This window comes from Panonychus citri, unplaced genomic scaffold (genome assembly GCF_014898815.1).
Source record: "Panonychus citri isolate SS breed McGregor unplaced genomic scaffold, ASM1489881v1 Contig00040, whole genome shotgun sequence".
Classification (NCBI taxonomy): Eukaryota; Metazoa; Arthropoda; class Arachnida; order Trombidiformes; family Tetranychidae; genus Panonychus; species Panonychus citri.
In genome coordinates, this window is record NW_026515445.1 from 1,025,754 (window position 1) to 1,048,725 (window position 22,972).

General features: G+C 34.5%; 5 protein-coding genes across 8 annotated transcripts; 2 read left to right on the forward strand and 3 right to left on the reverse strand.

The window, feature by feature from the left end:
• Window positions 1-1,272: 1,272 nt before the first annotated feature.
• LOC128397926 (ATP-binding cassette sub-family F member 3-like) lies at window positions 1,273-3,916 on the reverse strand. The gene is given in 5 exon segments (XM_053358712.1): window positions 1,273-1,455; window positions 1,458-1,805; window positions 1,880-3,277; window positions 3,346-3,425; window positions 3,498-3,916. Coding segments are annotated over 5 exon segments (2,148 nt in total). The 5' UTR covers window positions 3,719-3,916; the 3' UTR covers window positions 1,273-1,354.
• Window positions 3,917-4,044: 128 nt separating this feature from the next.
• Window positions 4,045-6,491, forward strand: LOC128397938 (transcriptional activator protein Pur-beta-like). 4 transcript variants are annotated; one of them, XM_053358731.1, is made up of 7 exons: window positions 4,045-4,611; window positions 4,676-4,797; window positions 4,899-5,001; window positions 5,164-5,282; window positions 5,556-5,700; window positions 5,794-5,900; window positions 5,985-6,491. In XM_053358731.1, the coding sequence occupies exons 1-7, from the start codon at window positions 4,572-4,574 to the stop codon at window positions 6,201-6,203; spliced, it is 855 nt and encodes a 284-aa protein (XP_053214706.1). In that variant the 5' UTR covers window positions 4,045-4,571; the 3' UTR covers window positions 6,204-6,491. The 4 variants fall into 4 exon arrangements, with proteins under 4 accessions (XP_053214706.1, XP_053214705.1, XP_053214704.1 ...); XM_053358730.1 differs by having other exon boundaries at window positions 4,051-4,611; window positions 5,556-5,706; XM_053358729.1 differs by having other exon boundaries at window positions 4,052-4,611; window positions 5,164-5,324.
• A 790-nt stretch (window positions 6,492-7,281) lies between these two features.
• LOC128397933 (UNC93-like protein MFSD11) lies at window positions 7,282-9,592 on the reverse strand. The gene is made up of 8 exons (XM_053358722.1): window positions 9,371-9,592; window positions 9,117-9,298; window positions 8,970-9,049; window positions 8,583-8,903; window positions 8,433-8,498; window positions 8,105-8,212; window positions 7,852-8,029; window positions 7,282-7,790 (listed from the first exon to the last, which is right to left on the reverse strand). Exons 1-8 carry the CDS (start codon window positions 9,455-9,457, stop codon window positions 7,463-7,465), a joined length of 1,350 nt encoding a protein of 449 aa, XP_053214697.1. The 5' UTR covers window positions 9,458-9,592; the 3' UTR covers window positions 7,282-7,462.
• Window positions 9,593-9,885: 293 nt separating this feature from the next.
• LOC128397921 (intraflagellar transport protein 172 homolog) lies at window positions 9,886-16,040 on the reverse strand. Its single transcript, XM_053358701.1, is given in 7 exon segments — window positions 9,886-10,022; window positions 10,092-12,631; window positions 12,634-13,616; window positions 13,681-14,588; window positions 14,646-14,748; window positions 14,809-14,990; window positions 15,264-16,040. Coding segments are annotated over 7 exon segments (4,932 nt in total). The 5' UTR covers window positions 15,390-16,040; the 3' UTR covers window positions 9,886-9,932.
• A 1,164-nt stretch (window positions 16,041-17,204) lies between these two features.
• On the forward strand, window positions 17,205-19,701 carry LOC128397930 (uncharacterized). The gene is made up of 3 exons (XM_053358718.1): window positions 17,205-17,344; window positions 17,778-17,882; window positions 17,961-19,701. Exons 2-3 carry the CDS (start codon window positions 17,804-17,806, stop codon window positions 19,421-19,423), a joined length of 1,542 nt encoding a protein of 513 aa, XP_053214693.1. The 5' UTR covers window positions 17,205-17,344; window positions 17,778-17,803; the 3' UTR covers window positions 19,424-19,701.
• The last annotated feature ends 3,271 nt before the right edge of the window (window positions 19,702-22,972 follow it).

Here is a 22,972-nt window from a genome sequence, read left to right on the forward strand (position 1 = left end):
TGATCCTGAATCTGTGCCCACTCCATTCAATAGAACACAAAGGAACATTCTTCTAATTTTCTTTGTAAGAGATAATCAAAGCTCAATGGATTGGGAATTAATGTTGCGTTTCGCCAAATCGTTGGATAGTAAAGGTTTCGAATGGACTGAAGAGCTAGTGCGTACTTATTATCGCACCATAACTGACGCTTATGCGAAAATCGCCAAGGAGCTAAACTGTTCGAGAATCGATTACTGGCTGAGTCAAAGAGAGAAAGACTTGGCTCTTCCTTACTTCTCTTTGCCGAATGTCAGTTCAATTTCTTTATCTTAATTTTTTTCCTTTCTTCTTCCGTCTCTCTGTCTTTCTCTTTCTGATCTCTGTATTTTTCGTTTTAAAACGAATCTCTCAATCAAGTTTTGATGAAGAATAAAGAAATGAACCGAAATTGGGAATCTTTTGAACCACTAGATGATCGAAAAAGATTTACCTTTGAAAACATAGAAAATAATTTCATTAATCCCTCATCTTAATACTAATCTCTATGCAATCGCGATTTGATAAATTCTTGAAGATTTTCTTTCCTATTAATAATAACATGGGAACGTATATTCAAAGTCTCCGCTCTTCAGCCTGGTCGTAGATGCGCTGAGGTCAATTTCCGCTCATAATGCTTTTACTTGTCTTCTATTTTTTGGTTTCTTTCATTTATTCTGATCTTAATTAACTAAAGTTCATTTTTCTTTGATTCGTCTAATCAAAATGAGTGACTATCTCAACGAACCTAAACTAACTATAGATGAAATATTCAAAATTCTTGCCGATAAAATCAAAGATGATCCTGAATCTGTGCCCACTCCATTCAATAGAACACAAAGGAACATTTTTATACTTTTCTTCCTAAGAGATAATCAAAGCTCAATGGATTGGGAATTAATGTTGGGTCTCGCCAAATGGTTGGATACTAATGGTTTCGAATGGACTGAAGAGTTAGTGCGTACTCATTATCGCACTTTAACTGACGTATATGCGAAAATCGCCAAGGAGCTAAACTGTTCGAGAATTGATTACCTTCTGTGTCAAAGAGAGAAAGACTTGGCTCTTCCTTACTTCTCTTTGCCGAATGTCAGTTCAATTTCCTTATCTTGATTTTTTTTCATTCTTCCGTCTCTCTGTCTTTCTCTTTCTGATCTCTGTATTTTTCTCTTTGAAAGCGAATCTCTCAATGAACAGTTTTGATGAAGAATAGAGAAATTGACCCGCAATTGGGAATCATTTGAAACACTTGATGATCGAAATTTAAATCGCTTTAATTAACCGGATAAATTGATTGTTTCATCATAATAATAAATATATCGAAATATAAACGTATCATTATTTAACTTCTTCCAATTCTTTTTCGATCAATTGTCGGTACTCTTCGAATCCACCCTCAAGTACGGCGACTTTTTTATTTTTAACTAACCACAACTCTTACAAACCATTTGTATAAGAGTTTCGTCGTGAGAGACCAATATTACGCCGCCATTGTATTTGTTTATTGCATCTCCAAGAGCTTCAACCGTTTCAACATCCAAATGATTCGTAGGCTCATCAAGAATCACGATCTGAGGATTAGCCAAAGCCATCACTGCGAAAGCTACTCGAGACTTTTGTCCTCCCGACAAACTTTCAATCGGTTGAAGTCCAAGATCACCGGATACTCCAAATTTACCTAAATAGCTACGATATTGTTCAACAGGTTTACCAGGATATTTGTTGGCCAGAAACGCAATTGATGATTGACCCATAGTTAATTGATCGACATGATGTTGACTAAAATAACCTAAAAATTAAGACACAATTTAAAAAACAAAGATTAGAGATCAACAAGTTTAAAATCCTTCACGGGGAATTTACCTATTTTCAAATTTCTATGAGCTTTTCGCTCACCCGATCTCGGTGAAATGTCACCAATTAATAATTTGAGTAATGTTGTTTTACCCGAACCATTGTCTCCCACAATACAAATTCGTGATTGTAGATTAGCGTTAAGTGATATCTTTTCGAGTACATTTGGTTCGGTTCCCCAACCAAAACTGACCTCGTCTAATTGAAGTATCGGTGCACCAGCTAAAGGTTCATTCTCTGGGAATCGAAGGACAACTTTTTCCTCTTTAGCAACTGGAGCGAGAACGGGTAACTTTTCCAGCATTTTGATCTTACTCTGAACCAAACTCGCTCTTTTAGCGTTGTAACGAAATTTGTCGATAAATTCTTGAGTATGTTTTCGGAAATCCATTTGAGATTCATATTCTCTCTCTTGGTTTTTCTGCTTCTCACTTTTCACTTTAACAAAGTTGTCATAATTTCCAGCATAAGGATCAATTCGTTGATTATGAAAATAAAGTATATTGGTTGGAACACTGTTAAGAAATTGTCGATCGTGAGAGACAACCAAAAGCGTCGAAGTCCAACTTTTGATGAGATAATTTTCGAGCCAAATGATCGCCTTCATGTCCAACATGTTAGTAGGTTCATCGAGTAAAAGTAGATCAGGTTTACTGAACAAAGCTCGAGCCAAAGCGATTCTCATTCTCCAACCTCCAGAAAACTCCTTAGTTGCCTTTTTTTGCATCTCATCGGTGAATCCAAGACCCGCTAAAATGGACGCAGCTCGAGCTGGTGCCTTTTCGGCTTCACTTGCATTCAAATCGGCATAAACCTTTTCCAATTTAGCGTTGACATCTTCACCGCTTCCATCTTTAAGGGCGAGTAAACGTTTCTCTTCAGCCAGTAGTTTGTTTCGAGCTAAATCACATTCAAGAACAGCATCAAGAGCGATTGTATCATTGCCAATAACCTCTTGTTCAACGTGTAAAAAGCTAATGTGCTTTGGAATAATCAATGAACCATTGGAAATCATCTTGAGTAAAGTAGATTTACCAATTCCATTGCGACCAACTAAACCATAACGACGACCATAACTGAGAATCAAATCAGCTCCGGCAAGAAGTTGCTTATTACCAAAGGAAATGTCAAAATTTTCTATTCTAATATCTTTACATCGACCAGTCTCATCCATTTTAATATCTCTTCGGTTAATCATTTGATTAGCCGAAGCCTCTTTGTTGACTTGAAATCCGCCGGTGGTTGTGGTGGTTCCTTCGGAAGCATCTCGTTTCTCTTGTTTACTTTTCAATTTGGCCTCGGCCTTATCCAATTTCTTCTGATTGACCTGAGATGACAACTCTCTTTGTGGACACCAAATACTCTTATATTCATCAAGAGAGCCCGTCATGTTAGAGACCATCTCACCTGTTAATCAATGAGAAAACAACAAGGAGCTGGATAGAAACAAGAACATTAATAACAACATTATTTACCTAAAAGAATTGGTTTTGAGAGAATCCGATGACCATCAGAATCCGAGCCATTAGTCGACCGTTTTGATTTATCTTCACCTCTAAAGGGATAAACAATGAGAAAAGATTAAAAAATGATCTTGATGAATGAAGAATTGGAAAATCAATCTTACATTTTAAGAGACTCAAGTAATTGATGACAAACATCCTTAATCTCATCCTCATTTCTGGTTCCATTTGTAACATCGAGAAAAACTTCACCAAGACATTCAAATATGTCTTCCCGATCCTGGAATTCACTTTTACCCTCTTTCAGGACACCGACGATATAATTATAAACATTTTGATCAATTAAAGGAAAATTGGTGTTGATGATTTCATTTGTTTTTGACATTTTGTTCAAAACACAATTGGAATAGGAAAATATAATCAAATGGATTTAGTTTATTGCAACGAATGATGAAACCACCTTGCAGGTGAAACCGAATGAGATTACAAATGTAATCCAATTTAGAATATTAATTAAACAATTTAAGATTCTTGAAACAAGAATTGTCATGAAAAGTGTTTACTTTAAATTCTGCGGTGAGAATAGAAAGTTGATTGTCTATTTTGAGAGCGAAAAAAGTAAAGGGTGAGATCGTTTTGAGTGAAGCTTTTTATTTGTGAATGTGATTTTTTTTCAATCAATCAAATCAATTTGATTTAATTATTTTTTAAATTTAGTGTTTAACGGAAATAATCCAATCAACCACCTTGCCCACTTTCATCTTCTTCATCTTCCTTTGGTTTTTTCCTCTTTCTTTTCTTTTGTTGTGTTTCCACTTCCTCTGTCTGCCTTTCTCTTTGCTCTGTCTTCTTCACCCACCCTGGTTTAAGGCTAAGATTTTCTCTCTCATAATTTCACATCTTCACTCTCTCTCACTCTCTCACTCTTTCTTTCTCTCTCTTGCAATTTATTGTTTTTTCTTTCCATAAATTGTAATTACTCTTTCAAAAATCTTTGCTCTCGTTGTATTAACAGTTAAAAAAGGGATCTTATTTTAACTTATCTCTCTCATTTCCATCTCTTTATCTGTCCCTCTCTCACTCTCTCTCTCTTTCTCAATCTCTCTCTTTCTCTTTGACTCTCTCCCTCATTCTCTGTTTCTGTCTTCATCTCTTCATCTCTTTGTATCTTTCCCTGGTTTAACCCGTTCACCTCTTCAATCTTCCACCACCAAACAACCACAACCAACCACCTTGCAATGTCTGATAGAGGCTCTGAGCAAGAGACCAACAGCAATCGTAAGAATTTCAATCTTCTCTGTCGACCTTGTCATTGATTTTTTTTTTACAATTTCGATTTTAGCTGGTCAAATGTCATCATCGGGCGAAGTGGAATTAGCAACCAAGATGCTTCAAATCCAACATAAAAGATTTTATTTGGATGTCAAGCAAAATCGCAGAGGTCGATTCTTCAAAGTTGCTGAGGTTAGTTTCTAATCCTCATTATGTAATCAAGTGATTAATTTCATCTGTCATCACATTCTCATTCCATGCTTTCTCTTTAATCTCTTCCATTTTTGAAACAGGTTGGAACCGCTGGTAGAAAAAGTCGACTCTCTTTGGCAATGTCAACGGCGGCAGAGTTCAGGGATCATCTAACAGCTTTCAGTGAACTTTATGCATCTTTGGGTGAGTATTTTTCTCGACTTGTTCATCTATAAATAATCGAGATGATCCAAAATTAGTTCTCTTTCTTCATCTTCACTATTCACGCCCAAGAAAAATCTTTTACTGATTTCAACAACTTGTTCTACTTTCTCTCTGTTTCTCTCTCAACCACCTCAATCTTAGGTCCACCAAATCCTGATAGTTTACCAGAAGATGGAAAATTAAAATCGGAAGTTATGGTCAAAGATAATCGACGTTATTATCTTGATTTGAAAGAAAATAATAGAGGAAGATTTTTAAGGGTTAGTTGGGCTACAGACCCAATTGAATACTCTTACTATGAGGTCAGCAGATAATTAATCAACAATTGGCTTTGAGCCCGAACTGCCTATGGCTTTGGCTTTGGCTCTTTCTTTTCTACATGGCTCTGGGTCTTGAAATATTACATGCTACTCGTTATGTGATTTCTCAAGCTACATTTGGATTGTAGATTTTTAGATTACCCTGTTTTCATTTCAACTACCTGTTATTGATTTTTTTTTCTTTACCAATCTTTTCCTCTCTTTCGTTAATAGGTTTCTCAAACAATGCCTAGAGGAGTCCAGCGAGCTCAAATAGCTATTCCTGCCCAAGGAATGATAGAGTTTCGTGATGCATTGACTGATCTGCTTGATGAGTTTGGAAATGCTGATGGCTGTCGTGAAGAAGATAAAGTTTCAAGTTCGGGTCATTATTGCCTCCTATCTCTTTATATTTTCCTTTATTTAGATCTGTGGTGTTAATTATGAATCTTTTTCTCTTTTCGCAACACAGGTTTCAAAGGTGAATTACCTGAAGGTAAACTAATTCGAACTGACAGCAAAAAGTTCTACTTTGATATTGGACAAAACAATCTAGGAATTTATTTGCGAATATCAGAGGTAAGATCTCTTGTTCACTCTTTACGTCTTTAATGTCTCTCTTTCTCTGGCAAACTCATGATAATTATTCTCGTATTTTCGCAGGTAAAAAACAATTTCCGTTCGTCAATCACCATTCCAGAGAAATCTTGGGTTAAATTTCGAGACGTATTCACAGAATATGTCGACAAAATGCGAGAATCATCTGAAGAGAAGATCCCAGGCGTTGGTAGCGGTGCAAATGGAGGAAGTGGATCACAAGGACCTCAAACCACCGGCGGTGATGTTAGTGGAAATGCTCTATCAACAACTACCTCAAAATAAGACAAAAATAATTAAAAATGAATAATGTTATTGTTGGACAATTAAAAACAAAGCTTGTTAATTATGAATTAGTATTTAAAAACAAATCAAACAAGTTTCCCTGGTTAAGATTTATCTCTGCAACTTACAAAAAAATGTACATAATTAACAAAGAAACAATTGATTCTAGGATTCATCCATGATTTAAAAGTATAAAAAAATCAACAAAACAACCAACTCAATATAACTAAATTAATAATCAAAAAAAAAACTAAAAAATTTCAATTAAAGTGCACAATTAAATATTTACATGTGTTAACCATTCAAGTAAATTTCCATCTCGACGACTATCAGATCTTTAATTTAAATCATTTGCATTGAAAAATTGAATTGCCACTTGTTGATTTAATTTGATTGTTCAATTTTATCTTAATTGTTGATCAACACTTGATGCAACTCTAATCAATAATCTTAAATTTCAATCATGATGATGAGTACCAGATACTCGTTTGATTATTGTCTAATTTAACTCTAATTACGAAAAGTTAATAGACCAGAATCAAGATTATTGGTGTTAGTCCAGAAATCGAGACTGTCCTTTCAGGTCGAACTTCTTGGTTCGAATGTCAATTCGATCAAAATGATCAACGAGACTGCGCTCATTTGTCGATTGTTAAATCAGTTTCCATGCACAACGTACATGATGTTCAGAATTCTGAGCTCATATCCAACGATGGAAATGTTCAGCATTATTTTATTAATTGATTGGAATACTCGAAGATATTTTATTCCGACTGAGTGATTTCCGTTCACGTTTCTACAATTGATTGTTTCGAATGGCAATCAGCTAATCATCAAAGATTCTATTACGTTTGAATTTGATTTATTGTAATTGAATGTAATCTCGAAACCACTTTATCACAATTTCTTGAGAATCGACTCTGACTTGGAACTGTTAATCTATGGTAATGATAATCCATGAAAAAATCCCTATGAAACTATCATAACTTGGATTGATTATCATTTTACTAATTCATTGATTTGTAGATTAATTGATGATAGAATAACTTTTATCATGATACAAGCAACTAAACATGAGTTTCACTCCAAATCAAACAATTTATTTCCACTTAATCATGATTAAAACGAGATTGACTAGACGACATTGAAAAGATTAACTATTAATCCGTTCAATATCATTTGGTACAATTAAAATATCAACAAGTAGGTTCTCTTTTTTTGTAACAAAAATAGAAATAAAAAACAATTTAAATTACAATTTAGTTGATATTTTCTGTTATTTGATAAACTGGCTTTGACTCCGTTTCTACAACTTTTGACCTTTTGCCGGCCAATTTGTTGGCCAGATAAAACGCCAATGTACCGATCGTCGCACCAGCGGTCAAGATGATCAGATGAACATGAAGACCGATGTAATTACCGAGGTAGAAAAGTGTCCCTGCGCCAAGAGCTTGAAGGCTGACGAATATCGCAAAAGGTGCCGATGAATTTTCCTTATAAGTGATTGCGATGAATTCATTGATCTGAGTCTCATAAAGACCATCACAAAAGCCCAATAACAGAGCACAAAGTAGAGCCAAGTTAAGACTGTAAGAATTGAATGATTAGTCGATATTTTCGTTAAACAATCAAAGATTAATTCATTTACCTTGATTCAAAAATTGCTTTTTCACTTGTTTCATGAATTGATGAATGAGTTGGTAGATTGACAAATACACAGGCGAAGGTCAACAGGTAAAGTATATAAGCGGCGACAACAATTATCTTTGATCGTTTACTTTTCGAGGTTATTATGAATACAATACCGGCAGCAACTTCACCAATACCTAAATTAATGAAAAAGTGTTGATTGTTTCTTCTCAATTGTGAAAATTAACCTCGACTCAATGTCCAATTCTTACCGATTAAAAGTCCACATTCACCTGAATACTTTTTCCTATTCACTCCAAATGCTAAAGTGGATGCAACTGATGTACTGTACAGCCCAGTGAAAAAAGTTAATTCAAGACCTGAGAAAATGATTAAATCAGATTCAACCAAATTAATTAGTCCATAGTTTATATTAGATTAATCATTTTCTGTTAATCCCTAATGGGGGAAATAATCAGGGTATTTACTCAATGAATATGATTAGTCTAGTTTATTAGTAATCTTGTCAACCTATCAGATCAATATTAAGCCATTTGATTGGCTTTAATTGTTGTGATTCAGGTTGATTTAATAGTTTACCTGTGTAAATTGCAAATATTGCAATGAGCATTACTTTTTTGTGAACCAACATTTTAATTGCTCTGCCTGTTTGAAAAATAAAAATAAGATTCAACAACTTTGCTTATAAGTTTTTGTCAACAATCACAATCAGTTAATTGTAATACTCACTAAAAGCTGTAAAAGGTGATTCAATTACTTCAATCTCATCAGATTTAGTTGTTTCATCAATTGATTTAACTTTAAGTAGATCGGGACTTTTAATGAAAGCGCATAGAATACTGCCCAATAGTCCGAAAACAATTAGAATTGCATAGATTAACTGTCGCAATTCAGGACTAATTACATCTTTTCCTTCAAACAATTGAGAAACAATTAAATTCCCAATGACCAAACTAAAATTAGTGAACGACCATAAAACTCCAGTATTACGAGTGATCGTTTCATTGTCACTAATCAAAGCAAGGTAATTACCTTGTGCTGGCCAAAGAACTGTAACAATTAACAAGAACTAGGATTAGATCAGCAATTACAATTAAACAATCGAAGTTTAATTACTTGAAGCAGAGAATCCCAATATAAATGAAGCGATGATGAGTCCATATTTAAGAGGATAAAGGAAAACAGAGTAAGAAAGACTAAACCGGAGAGAGAGAGAAGCAATTAACCAACAATCAAAGTGAACAATTAACTCTAATTACTCACCAAAATCCTATTCCACCGATAATCATTGACTTTTTACAGCCGATGATCGCGATCAACGAGGGTGTGAACCAGGACAGAATCGCGGTGGTTATTGAACAAACAGCTAATCCAGTATATCCACTCCATTCGTATCCATCCCATTTAATTGCGTACTCGCTGTTAATTGAATTAACAACGATGGCCTTAAATTGTTGGAATGGTAAGATTCAGTTATTGATTGCAACTCGAATTAATCACATTCGTATATTAATTACCTGAATAATGGTCCCTGTTTGTAAAGGTATTGACACCAAAAGAAAAGTTAATGAAAAAATTAATAAATTGATCACATTTGAATCCATCTTGTTGATATTGAAAACAATTTATAAATTGCTGATCTTTAGAGGTTGGTAATTAAACTGCTTTACTATGTAAATTTAATTCATCGTTACAACTCATTAACTTCTAGTTTCAATGTTCATTCAGTGATTCAGATGCTTTTATAATGAATTGATTAGGATTTTAGGATTCAATGTTAATTGATTAAGTTAATCACTTACAATCGATTGAAGCTAATCACATTCGCCTTAATCATCTTGGTTTCCTTAAGACAATAACGAATTAATTTAGTTAGTAGAATCATCAATAGATTCAAAGTATAACAATTATCAATGATAAAAGGACACATTGATATGATTAAAGGCTCAATTTACCACCAGCAATCCAATCAATGATTACAATTTAGATCAACGTGTAATAACATTGATTAGGTAACAATTTAAATATCATATTAATGATTAGGAAATAGTGTTTATTGTCAAGTTAAATTAATTTGAACTATTGGAAAGTAAATCGAGCGACCGTTGCGTTGCCGCAAAGTTTTCCGATGAAAAGAAGGATCTCCTTGAGGTCATCACTTCCGGACACCTGAAAATATAAAGAGACGATTAGTGAACAATTAACCAGAACAATCAGCTGATTTCAATCAACTTTTACCTTTGTGATCATTAACAATTTATTCCAATCATCTTTATTAGCAGCATAACGATTAGGCTTCAGCTCGAGGATTTTGTTCTTGTGAACGGGATAACCGGTGACAAGACAAGGTAACGATTTTGACCCGTCGGCGTTGACCAGCGATGCTTCATAAACATTTCCCCAATATGGATCAACGGGAAGGTTATGAGAAATTTTCGAGTCCATTGAGATTTGGAGAATCCAACTTTTAACATCTTCGATTAGATTTGGTTGACCATCGATTGCAAAAGGTGTTGATGGTAACGGTACTTCAGAGGGAATGTCAGTCGCCTCGAAATCAGAATGGTCAACATTAACGTCTCCCTCTTCGATGGCATCAACAAGGTCTAGGAAATGATTCCAGAAAATAAAGGCCATGTCTAATCGGCCATTTTCTTTCGCTACCAGTCCAGCTTCGTAAAAGAACTTGTCCACTCGAAGGATGTCCGTATATCGAAGTAAAGAAATCGTCAACTTACAAAGTAGCTCTGTGACTCCGTTAAAGTCCACAAGGTTGGTCAGTGCTCGTTTCAAGACGAGAAAGTGAGTTATTAATAAATATTGTTCGAAGGTCGAATCATCGATTGACCCTTGAGATGTTGAGATGTGATTGAAAAAAGCATTTCGAAGACTTTTCCATGTTGAATAATCTGGTTCGTCAGGTGACTCGTAGGCCATAAGTTCATTTGCTATTCGAGTCAACAAAGTCTTACTTTCCAACGATGCTAAAGCGATCGGGTATTTGTTCAGCAATCTTATTGATTCACCATAAGACTTTTTACCAATTAATTGTGAGACTAACAGTAAACAACAACGGACGATATTTTCTTTATCATTTGCCGATTCAGCAGCTTCGAGTTCAGACTTAAGATCTCGTCTAAACGATTCCGAGGGTGTCATCGGCCCAGAAATACTTCCTGATCGTGAAGTTCCTGCCGAATCTCGAGATTTAAGTGACCCTCTCGAAGCGATAACCAGACCTCGCTGTCGTGAGCCATTGCCCGATCCCGTTTCTATTGAGCGATAATCAGATGACACTGAAGCCACGGATCGATTACCTGATAAGATCATATCTCTTTTAACGGAATCAATAAGTGCCGGTGAATATTGTTCACAAACTCTCAAGGCCTCATCCCACATTCCCATGTCTTTGTACATTTTAACAGCCAATTCAATTCGCCCGGCTCGAAGTAATAACGATTCCGCTTTCATCATTGTCTCGATTGAAGAGCCGCCGGACTTTTCAATAAGATTTTTCGATTCGGCTACAAGGACGTCAGAAACAACATTTTCATCCTTGACATATTGTTCAGCGACTCTCAGAGCGTCAGAAAATGATCGAGCATGTAAGTACATAAGAACCGCTTCTTTCGGCTTATTTGCTGCCAAGAAAAGAGCCTCAGCTTCATCGTATCGACTTTCATCTTCCAACCAAAGCGCATATTTTAATCTTACATCAGTGACCTTATGTTTCATTTCGGGTCCACCATTGGTCACTAATGAGATTGCAAATTCAAACGCATTACATTCAACGGCATAATCAATGACCTGATTGAGTAAACCAAAGCGACTTAAAAGTTTAACAGCCGATTCTGAGTCAGGTAAACTTTTAGCCCAAAGAAAGGCCACTTGTTTTGCTGGAACAGCACCACCGTATGAACGAGCTACTCTGTAGGCATCTTCCCATTTATTGGCATTTTTGTACATTCGAACAGCATTTTTCCATTCACTAGCGGCCACAAAGTGACCTTCAGCTTGAGCATGAAGTCCATCCGTTTCCAGCTCTTTTGCGAGATGCAGATGAGTATCATTCAAAAGGTCAGGATGATACTGTTTAACCAATCGTATCATAGAATCGTATTGTCGAGCTGATTTGTACATCGAAATCGCAGAGTCCACGTCGTCACAGGTTATGTAGATTCTTTCGGCTTCACGATATTTACCTTCACCCTCCATTGAGCGAGCGATATTGACATACATTTCACGTGCCGCTTCACCGGTCATATAATTCTTAGCCAATCGATAGGCTCGACTGAACTGTCCAGCCTTGTTCAGAAGAGAAACTGCATCTTCGATCAGGCCACATGTTAAGTAAATTTCTTGCGCTGCATCGATTTGACCATTGGTTGAATAATACTCAGCGATTGACCTTCCCAAATTAGGAGGAATCGTATCTAAACTAGGAGCGATTTCTGCCGCTTTTTCAAACTGTCCAGCTTCAACAGCGGCCTCAAGCGCTTTATCATTTCGACCTGATTCAATGAAATGGTTGATTGCTCCGGCTGGATCGCGATTGGAGGTCAGTAGCCAGTCACCAAATTTTTCCTCAAGAGTGACCACTTCTTCCGGAAATTCACGACGAGCCAAATCAATAGCTCGACCATAACAATGTCCAGCTAAATAAAGTTCATAAGCAGCATTAGGATCAGAAACCGGAGCCATTTCCGATAACCTTCCGGCCTCCTCATAAAATTGAGCCGCTTTCAGTTCACTAATCAATTCCTCGATTAAATTGCGCTTAATGTTGACTGGCTTTTAGCTGCCAGATCAAATAGCAGAGCGGCAGCTTGAAAAGGCCACCCTGACCTTAAATATAACTTAATTGCTTCCTCGAAGTGACCTTTCTTTTCCATCAATCGACCGGCTTCAGACTGTTGTTCCGTCTCATTGAGGTATTCAAGATATCGAGACTCAAGTGAATCTTTAATATCAGTTCTGCCCATTCGAGCGGACAGTTCAATCGCTTTGTCCCATTTATGTAATGACACATAAGTGTCAATAACAGAATCAAAGTTATGCGATTCAAATGTAGTCCAATCACCTTCAAGTAGAGCCAATTTATTATGATCTTCGAGACACTGACGGACAAAATTCGCCTTGGTGACATCGCCTATCGCAGCAAACGAGCGTTCAGCGACCGAAATATCGAAAGATTGGAGAGCAGCAGAAGCCAATTGTTTCCACATGGCCTCAGATTCTGGTGAGAGATCACAGGTCTCTAAGAAACTCATCGCTCGACGAAGGTCACCATCCTCGAGAGCTGTATCGAACTCGAGCAAAACATCATCGAGTAAAATATCAGGAGTATTTCCAGTGAAAGTGACTCTAGAAAGTCCACCTTCGCGCTCAATAGAAACGGCCTCGGCTTTAGGATCACCAGGAATATCGTGAATAACAGGTCGACTGAAGTCATACCAAATGTACAATTTGTCCCTCGACTGAGCGACAACAACATCACTTCCAGGTACCCATTGGACGAATCCGCAAAAATTGAGAAGGACAATCGACTCTTGGGCCAAAATATCGAGCAGATGAAGACGAAGTTGCTTATCACGGAAAAGAAGTCGCTTAGTTGTTTCATTTAGTTCCAACCAATCAATTTTTTCCTCATGCGACCAGGTACAAATTTGAAGGCCAGAAATCAAATCGACAATTGCGATTGTCTTCAGATCGAGTAGATATGCCAAGACTTTGGCACCCGATTTACGTTCATTGATCCGAACACTAGAAATTGAAAGATTAAAATTAAGATTAAATCATCGCTATCGTTGAGTTTCTTGTGCTTTACCTCATTAGGTGAGGATTAACATGATCAGTTCTAACTGAAGCTAAGAGCTGATTCACTCCGAGCTCAACGATAAAAAGTTCACCAGCAGCGTAAACTAAAGCCACGTTATCGTAATCGAAGCAAAATTTAAGACCTCGACTAGTTAATCCAGGCCACTCAATTTCAGATGATTTAGATGAAGATCCCAAAGTGGCCATGATTAAGCTTTTCGAGGTCCAAACAACAGCATAAGAATCTCGGATGATCCTAACATCGCGAATCTCGTGATCCGATCGGAAGATATTGGTCAATCCATTGTCCAAATTTTTGAAGACAATTTGACTCAAACCAACATAATTAATCTCGAATTTATCACCAATCAATTTCTTTTTCCATTGACATGTAAACAAATCAACTGATCCAGTTATCGACCCAATTAATAACCTGGTTCCATCTTTGGTGATTAAAACTCCCGTAATCAAATTACAACCTAACAATTGAATAGTTTGATTGATTCGCCAAAGGTGAGTCTCGAGATTGAACAAAATCATCTTATCAAATGAGGTGAGAATCACTGAATTTCCGGTCGGAAATGCTGAAGCACAAGTTATTTCAGATCCAAATTCAATCAGCTGTTTATTGGTGACATTTTTTGACGGATAACCTGAAGTCAAATGGAAACCAATCTTCCCATCACAACCAGCGACAACAATATAACCTGAATGGGTCAAAGTTAAAGCAAAAGGTGGACACGAGTGAGTTGCGATCTGATAACCACCTGATTCTCTTGATCCAATGGTGGACATGAATATTGACCCATTGAGCAGACCAGCGATAATTGTCTCACCCGAAATCGATAACGAAATGACCATTGAATTAGATGAGATTAAAGCTGTCATACGATTTGAATTGTTCGGAATCAGTTTAACCTGAATGAAAAAAGTTACAACAATAAGATTAAGATTAAGATTAATTTATAAACTGACCTTTCCATCAGCCGATCCAAATATGATGCCCGATTGATGCCATTGAAGACAAGTAACTGGACTTTGAAGTAAATAACGGCCAACAATTGATTTCTTGTCTTCCCTAAATTGACCACAATCCAAGTTAAAGTTTCTCAATCAAATCAACTAATCATAAGCTTACCATGAATCGCCCAGTTTGTAAACATAAATCACACAATCGGTTTGACCGATGGCCAATTTAGTCGAATCGGGTGAGAAGCAAATTCCCTTTACAACAAATGACTTCCTCGAGAAACTTTTGTCTACCGATCGAAGGGTGAATCTGTCCTTCCGTTCAAATGTTGATCCATCGAAAAGGTTAACCTTGAAATCGTAAGTTGAAATTCAAGTGATTAAAGTGAACAATCAACGATTTAATCTATTAATACATATTGGTTAATTGTTGAGTCTTAATGTGAATCAAATTGCATTTTTATCACTGATAATACCAAAGGTTGAATCATTTTTGTTTTAAATCAGGAAAATGAAAAAACTCAAATTGAAGTTGCAAAATCAACGATTAACTATTGATGGTCACTAATTGTTGATATTATTACTTGAATGTTTATTAGATAATCAATAGATTAATACACTTACTTGATTACTTGCGGATAAACAAACAGCAATTTTGGATCCATTAGGTGACCAAGAGATTATCTCAATTCGAGCTAAAAGATTAACCAAATCAGGGGCCAAAAGGCTTCTTTCAAATTTAATCTTCATTTTAATTTAATTTCACAACAATCAAATCACTAAATCACGATGTAAATCTTACAATCAGTTAATCACCAATGTCTGGCTTTTTAATAAACTCATGTAGCAGAAACAAATACATGTAGGTAACCAATACACAAGGGTTACTATGGTTATGGATAATCAATAATTTTGATTAAACCAGAAAATTAGTTACAATTAAAATCAATACATAATTAGCCTTTATTATCCTTTGATAGGACAATTAAGAGAAAGTAAGTCTTTCAATTGTTTACAATTGATGTTCTACTTCAGGTTAAATTTAAGATCACTCATAACCATCTGGTCGACATCACTAATGAACATTTTGGTCCAAACTCGAAGTGAATTAAAGATCAGTTTTTGTCGAGATCGAGAGTAGATCTCAAAGCTATTGGAAATATTGATTAATGAAGTATTGCATACCCCTTAAAGGAAATTTAAAACTGAATTGTTGTTTAATCAGTTTATACCAAAATGAATCATTTTGATTACCATTAATGGAAAGGCAGGTAAATTGTTCGGGATGCAGAATTTGATTTGATTGTTTCCCTTGATTCTCAGTCGATGGTAAATGGTAGAAACCAATCAAACAATTAAACTAAGGAATCAATTTAATAGAGTATGATAGCAATTGATTATAACCCAATCAAATGATCTTAATTGAACAACAGTCTTAATCAAATTATCTCTGCCCCTTTGAATGATCAGAAATAAGTTTTAAATGGTTTGAAATGAATACTAATTGTTAATCAAAGTCGCAAAATTACAATTTACTTGGAGTTTATTAAGACAAAAGAAAGACAATTAGACTTACATTATATGAATATAAAACAATTAACAATTTGTATGATTAAATTAATGGTCATCTTTAGTTGCTGAATAAATTGTTTCATTGAACTTTTTCACCGCGTCTTTGGCGATGTTGATTAAACTTTTCAGATCGAAACGATTCTCATTAGATGAATTTTGATTGTCATGATTAGTTGGAGATGCGATCGTTAAATCATCAATAATTTGACGACCAACATCAATCAATGAATTAGCTTTTAATTGAGCTTTAATCTCATTACTTTTAATCCACAAATAGGTAACCCAAAGAATTGAAATCATGGCGATAATCACAGAGATGATTAACAAACAAACCATCCGATTGTATCTTGATTTAATTGGATCACTTGGTTGATAATTGATTGTGAATCTTTCACCTCCTCTGAAATCACCAACACTACGATGAGACTGATGATCAGGTTGAACAATTTGATTGTTGTTAATCATATTAGTTTCATTCATGTTGATTAAAACTCACCAACAAAAACTATTCAATTTCATGGTAAAACTTTACTTATGAGACTCTCTGATTGTTTGATTAAGATTTTCATCCATTTAAATGACAAGAAAGAAGAGCAATTAAATGATATTATTAAACTTCCTCATTTCCATGTTTTAATCAAAAGTTAATTGTTATAATTAAACTGCAGCTGAAGTTACATTACTCTAAATTGTATAGATTATCCTTATTCTCATTAATAGAAAATTTGAAAACAATTAGGCTAATTAAACATTAGATTCTGATTTGATTTGAACTGATAGAAATCAAAAATATCGATGACATAAAGTGAAAAGAATTGGATTATAATTAATTGCTTCAATGTATCGGATATAAATCAAAATCTACATTGATAATCACAGAATTGGAAGCAAAATTAAGACAAAAATTTTCACTGATTCTATTGCTCGTGATTAGCTGATAATTCATGCGTCGAGATGAATGGGTGTGAATTAACTACCTTTGTTAATTATTACAATCATTATGATTGTTACAATTAGTCAGTGTTGATTATCTAAACAAAAGTTATTAATTAATGGGAAAATTAACTGAGTTATTATTGTTTAATCTTCTCAATGTTCCCAAGTGTTTATTGATATTTTTCTTCGTAATATCGGTGAGTAAATATAAATAAATTTCTCTTTTTCTTTCAACAGCAAATGTTTTTTTCTCTCTGAAATCTGTTAATTGTTGTTGATTTTAAACAACAATTTGTCATTCTACTTCATGATTATCCATCGTATTGCCTTCAATAATTGATTGTAAAACGATTGCATAAAGATCGCATGGTAGTTAGCCGAAAGTTCAATTTTTTGAATTCACGATTTGATCATTTGTCGCCCATCAGATGCGGGAAATTATCGTTGAGCATTTAAATAAAGTTCAGCTCGGACGAAATTCTTATTTACTCCTACGCAAACATGATGATCGTCAGAATTTATGATTTAGTGATAACTGCTATTTCCAAATGTTATAAATTATACATTGAACATTGAAAGCATAGGTGAAAATGATAATAATCCAATAACTTTTTCCGTTCAAAATAACAGATTTGGAAGACACAATTGAAGCAATTATGGTGACGATTAAATTAGTACAAATTGTTTGTTTAATTCTTTGCTTTGATACAAGTATCTTTTCCTCAGCAGTTCGAGGTAAGTATTGAATTAATTGCATTTAGATAGTGAAAAATGACAGAATTTGAGTTATAACTTTTGGTCTCATTGTCGCAGGTAAACTGAGGTCAAATGTTTGCTTGATCGAAGGAGATATAAGGTGTCCGAAAAAGGGACAAAGTTTGGGGAATAGGAAACAGAGGTCTGGGATTACGTTCACATCGAAAAGATCGTATTCAAATGGACCAAGAGATTCGAGCACCTTATGGCCTACGAGGTTAATTCCATATAAGTTTAGTTACGATTACACGGGAGAGCAATCGGCGATGATACAACGTGCGATTAGTGAGATTGAAAGTTCAACTTGTGTGCGATTCGTCCCGATAACAGGCCAGAAGTTCAGCGATTATGTAATATTTATGAAAGGAAAAGGTTGTTATTCAGATGTCGGAAGAATCGGAGGAGAACAGCAAATAAGCTTAGACTTGGAGTGTTTCAATGAAAAAACAATTCGACACGAGCTTTTACACACTCTTGGATTTTGGCATGAACACAATCGACCAGATAGAGATAAATATGTAAAAGTGATTCGTGAAAATATTGATCCGGTTAAAATTGGAAATTTTGAAATCTCTCCTGAATATACTGCAGAATTAGGCCCATGGGAATACGATTATTATTCTGTTCTGCATTTCAAGTCTACTGATTATTCCCGAGACGGTAAATCACCAACATTACTACCTGTTGATCCAAACATCAGAGCCGAAAGTCTTGGTAGTTCAATGATACTTACTAAACAAGATATCGACAAGATAAACTATATTTACCGATGTGAACTTAAATCGTGTCCGATTCCCACCCTGAACGATCATGTCACCTTCATCACCCCTCCGGCCATTGAAAATGAATATAAAATTGGTTCCAAAGTTTCATACAGCTGTGATTCTAGTGGGTACACTATGATTGGTAGTATATCACAAACCTGCCTTTCGACTGGCCTTTGGTCTGGTCTGCGGCCACGTTGCCTTCCTGTTGTTTCACATTATTGCAATTTCGAGTCAAATGGACTTTGTGGTTGGACGCAGGTTGAAGCCGATACCGAATGGGAAAAAGCTACTGGACGGTCATCATATCGAACTGGAACTGGTCCAATTATTGATCTAACTTCAGGAACTCTTGATGGACATTACCTTAAATTAGACTCTCAAAATTTAGATCCAGGGTCTCGAGCGTTGATTTCAACACCTAAACTTCCGCTTCCTTCAAAAGGTACCAGTTTTTGTCTCAACTTTGGCTATTATATGTGGGGACTTGTCGTCGGAAGCCTGAGAGTGACATTATACACCGATTCCGGTACATCGACCGAAATTTTCACCGCTTCAGGTTCACAAGGACCGAAATGGATCGAGAAAAGTTTGATCTTCTCACCGGATTCATCATTCAAAATTGAATTCGAGGGGACAATTGGCTCCGAACTCGGTGACATAGCAATCGACGATGTCTCTATCGAACCATGTTCTAGTTTGAAACGACCGATAACAAAACGGCCTAAAACAAAGTTTCGACTGAGATTTACTTAGATCGTTTCTCTTTTTCTAATTAAATTGTAAATAGTTAATTTCTTTTTTATTGTAAATTATTTTGTTAACTTGTTACATTCAATGTATCAAAAAGTTTTAAAAAATAACAATTTTATCAATGAGCTAAACAATTTTCTCATGAAAATTGATTTGATACAATTAGAGGTGTTAACTTTAATCAATTGATTTGAAATCGTGACAATCAGAGTGATGATTATATGTATACAATGTAAATTGTAATTATCTCCGAGTATCTTGATTAAATATTGCCACAACAATTGTGATTTGAATTGTAATTACCTAAACCAATCTAATCACTATTCATCATGACCCATGATAATTAACAAATTACGTTTATCAAATACTGATCATGGTTAAGATTATTCAATCAATTATCAGTTTAAATTGCTGATCAATTGAAAAAAAATAAAATAACCAGTTGATTGAACTTACAATCAATATCCAACTATCAACAACAATTTAGCAAAGTTAAATCAGTACATAAGAAAATTAAATATTTACCTTGAAATGATCAATGTAAACATTAATTACATGGAAACAATTAACAATAATTGTTGATCTTATTGAGCAAATAAACCAAAATATCAGAGTCATTACGCGAAAATGATTAACCTTGAATTGTATTAATAATTTGATTATTATCATTTAAGGTTATCTAATGATAATAATATGAAAGAAAACAAATCAAGCACAATCAGACAATTAACTGATTAAAACAGGATGAAAACATGGATAGTTAAATAACAATTATGATAATAATGATAGAGTATATCCCTTAAAGGTCAACTAATTAACTATTTACATTACCAAAAAAAGTAGTTTGGTTGATTACAATTAAAAAGGTTCTCGATTAAATTAACTTGAGTAATGGCACCTTAGCAATCAGGTTAATCATTTGATACTGTATTAATAAACAATATGAAACAATTAGCACGTAAATAAGAAATGTCCAAATGGATGAATACTAATTGTTGAACAAATTTTAAAATGATTGAATGGATGATTAAAATTAGATTGAGAAAAACAAAACTAAACAATCAACAATCAACAATCAAAAACAATAACATTGTAACAAGGAAGTTATTGAAAACTAATATCAATTTAATCATAATCAGGGATAATAATAACTAGCTAATAGTTAATAGCAGCTTTCACAATCAGTAAATAACAATCAACGAAACAAAAGTTTAACCAACATTAAATTTGTTACGGTTATCGTAAAAATAATGATCATCAAATTGATTGTTGTGTTCAATTCAATCAACAATCAGAGGAACGTATAATTTTATTCAATCATCATGAAGATCATCATCATTTTGACAAGTGAAGGAGTAAATCAAGAACTCAAGTGATCAGAAAAAAAGATGACCATGTAAATGAATAGAATCTATTGTATTAATAACAATTTAAATGCGAATGATTAGTTTATATTGATTGAGAAAAATTTTGTCATCACTTTATGTTGATTGGTTGATGATTTTCAAAGGTAAACTATCAGGTGAGAGGGAAGAGTTGAGAGAGGTAAGGAATTGATGATATTTCAATTGTATTCTCTGAGAAATGAATAAGCTTGACCTAAGGCGATCTTCATCATATTTTATCATTCGTTTCGCCTTATGAAGTTTTCTACCATTAAAACTTTGATGCCTTTCAAACTAAATCATCATCCGATGCTGATGCTACCCACAAACAAAGAATCATCATCATCATCTTCATCTTCATCCCTTGATGATAATGATGAACTAAATTGTACCTTAATTTGGCCACAACAATAACAATACAAAAAGGACAATGAAGGTAAATTGAACAACCCAAGAAAAAAAGTTTACGTTTTAATAGGAACATAAAAAACTGAGTTTTCATAAATTTCCCTGAAAATGATGCTGTTTTTTTCCGTAACTTCAAGAATGTGAATATGATGATGGAAACGCTGATGATGATGATGATGATGAGGATGATGATAAGTGTGAAAAAGGTAAGTGAGGGGTTAAATTGAAAACCGTGATGCAGAAATGAGAAACTTGTTCAATATGCATGGTTCAAGATCCATGTAATAACAGAATAGCATTGGATTGATGATAATGATGATCAAGAGGAAAAAAAGGTAAGTAAGAGATGATGATGATGATGATGATGATGAGAAGGAGGAAGAGAAATGTAATAGATCCAAGTAAATGTATATTATTACCTTTTCCATCCGTATGTGTGTTTACTGGTTAACAAAATATTTTGTTCATCGATGATTGAAAACCGATGCTTAGTTTGAGATGAAAATGCACCATGAATTATTATTATCATGAAATCATATTGTTATTTATGAACTTGGCTCATATTGAATGTTAATAATCAATATAATCTTTATTATCATCATTATCATTACGAAATAATAATAATCAAAGGTAAATAAAGTTTAAATATCTTTGGTGAAATAAATACAGTTATAAATAGAATCTGTTTCTCTTCCTGAAACATTCATATGCATCATCCAGGTAGAAGGAGGATAAATATTGTATTAGGAAGATGAAGAAATATTTACATTATTACCTGTGATTATGGTGAGAAATTGATGAAGATGAGGATATGATTGAAACCGGAATCAAAAAAGATCAAGCTTAAGGTTAAATCCGGATAATGATCAACTACATGAAACGTTCATGTTGATACAACATCAAGATAATATTTCAATTTTGTTACTTAAAATCTTCTTAATTGTTCATTTTTTGTTTTATTTGCGTTCGCAGTGATTAAGTAATCATCTTGTTGATTGTTAACATTTGCTGATATTAGTTCATCTCAACCATGATGGAAACTGTTATTCTAATGATCGGACTTACACTGATCCCTTCCGCATTGATTGTAGTAGCTTAATGATTGTATTTAAAAAACAAGGTTACTATTAAATTAAGTAAATTAAAGTGTTAATTTGATCCTTGTTAAGTTGATTCTTTGACAATTGATGCATGAGTATTAAGATGAAGGAAGATAAAAGTAAACAAGGTACATTTAGTAAGATAAACAAAAACAAGATCCATCATCTTGATCACTCGGATTGATGATGACCAGGGTGGGCCTTTTTTCAATAATAGTAATGAATGAGAAAAGGTTACCTGTTTTTTTGCACAAGAAAAAATTTCAAAGGAGATTGAGATTGGGGTAAAAAGTTCCGGGTTTTCCGGGAGAGTTAAGGGTAAATAAATAGGAGAAGATGATGATGAATAAGAAGAAGAAGAAGAAGAAGAAGAGTGAGAACGAGGATGATAAAAGAAAGAAAGATGAGAGAGAGAGAGAGAGAGATGAGGATGATAATAATGAAGATAAAAGAGTCAGGTCAATATAATGAGAGTGACCTTAATTGTGTTGGTCAATGTGGCGAAACAAAGTTAACATTAAAAGCAACATAATGATGATAATAATAGAGATAAAATCATAATGTGCATTTTAATCATAATCAAACAATTAACAAATAGCAATTAATATTTAATATTCACTATTCACTTCAAAATCCTAGAATCATTTTACTTGAGATCA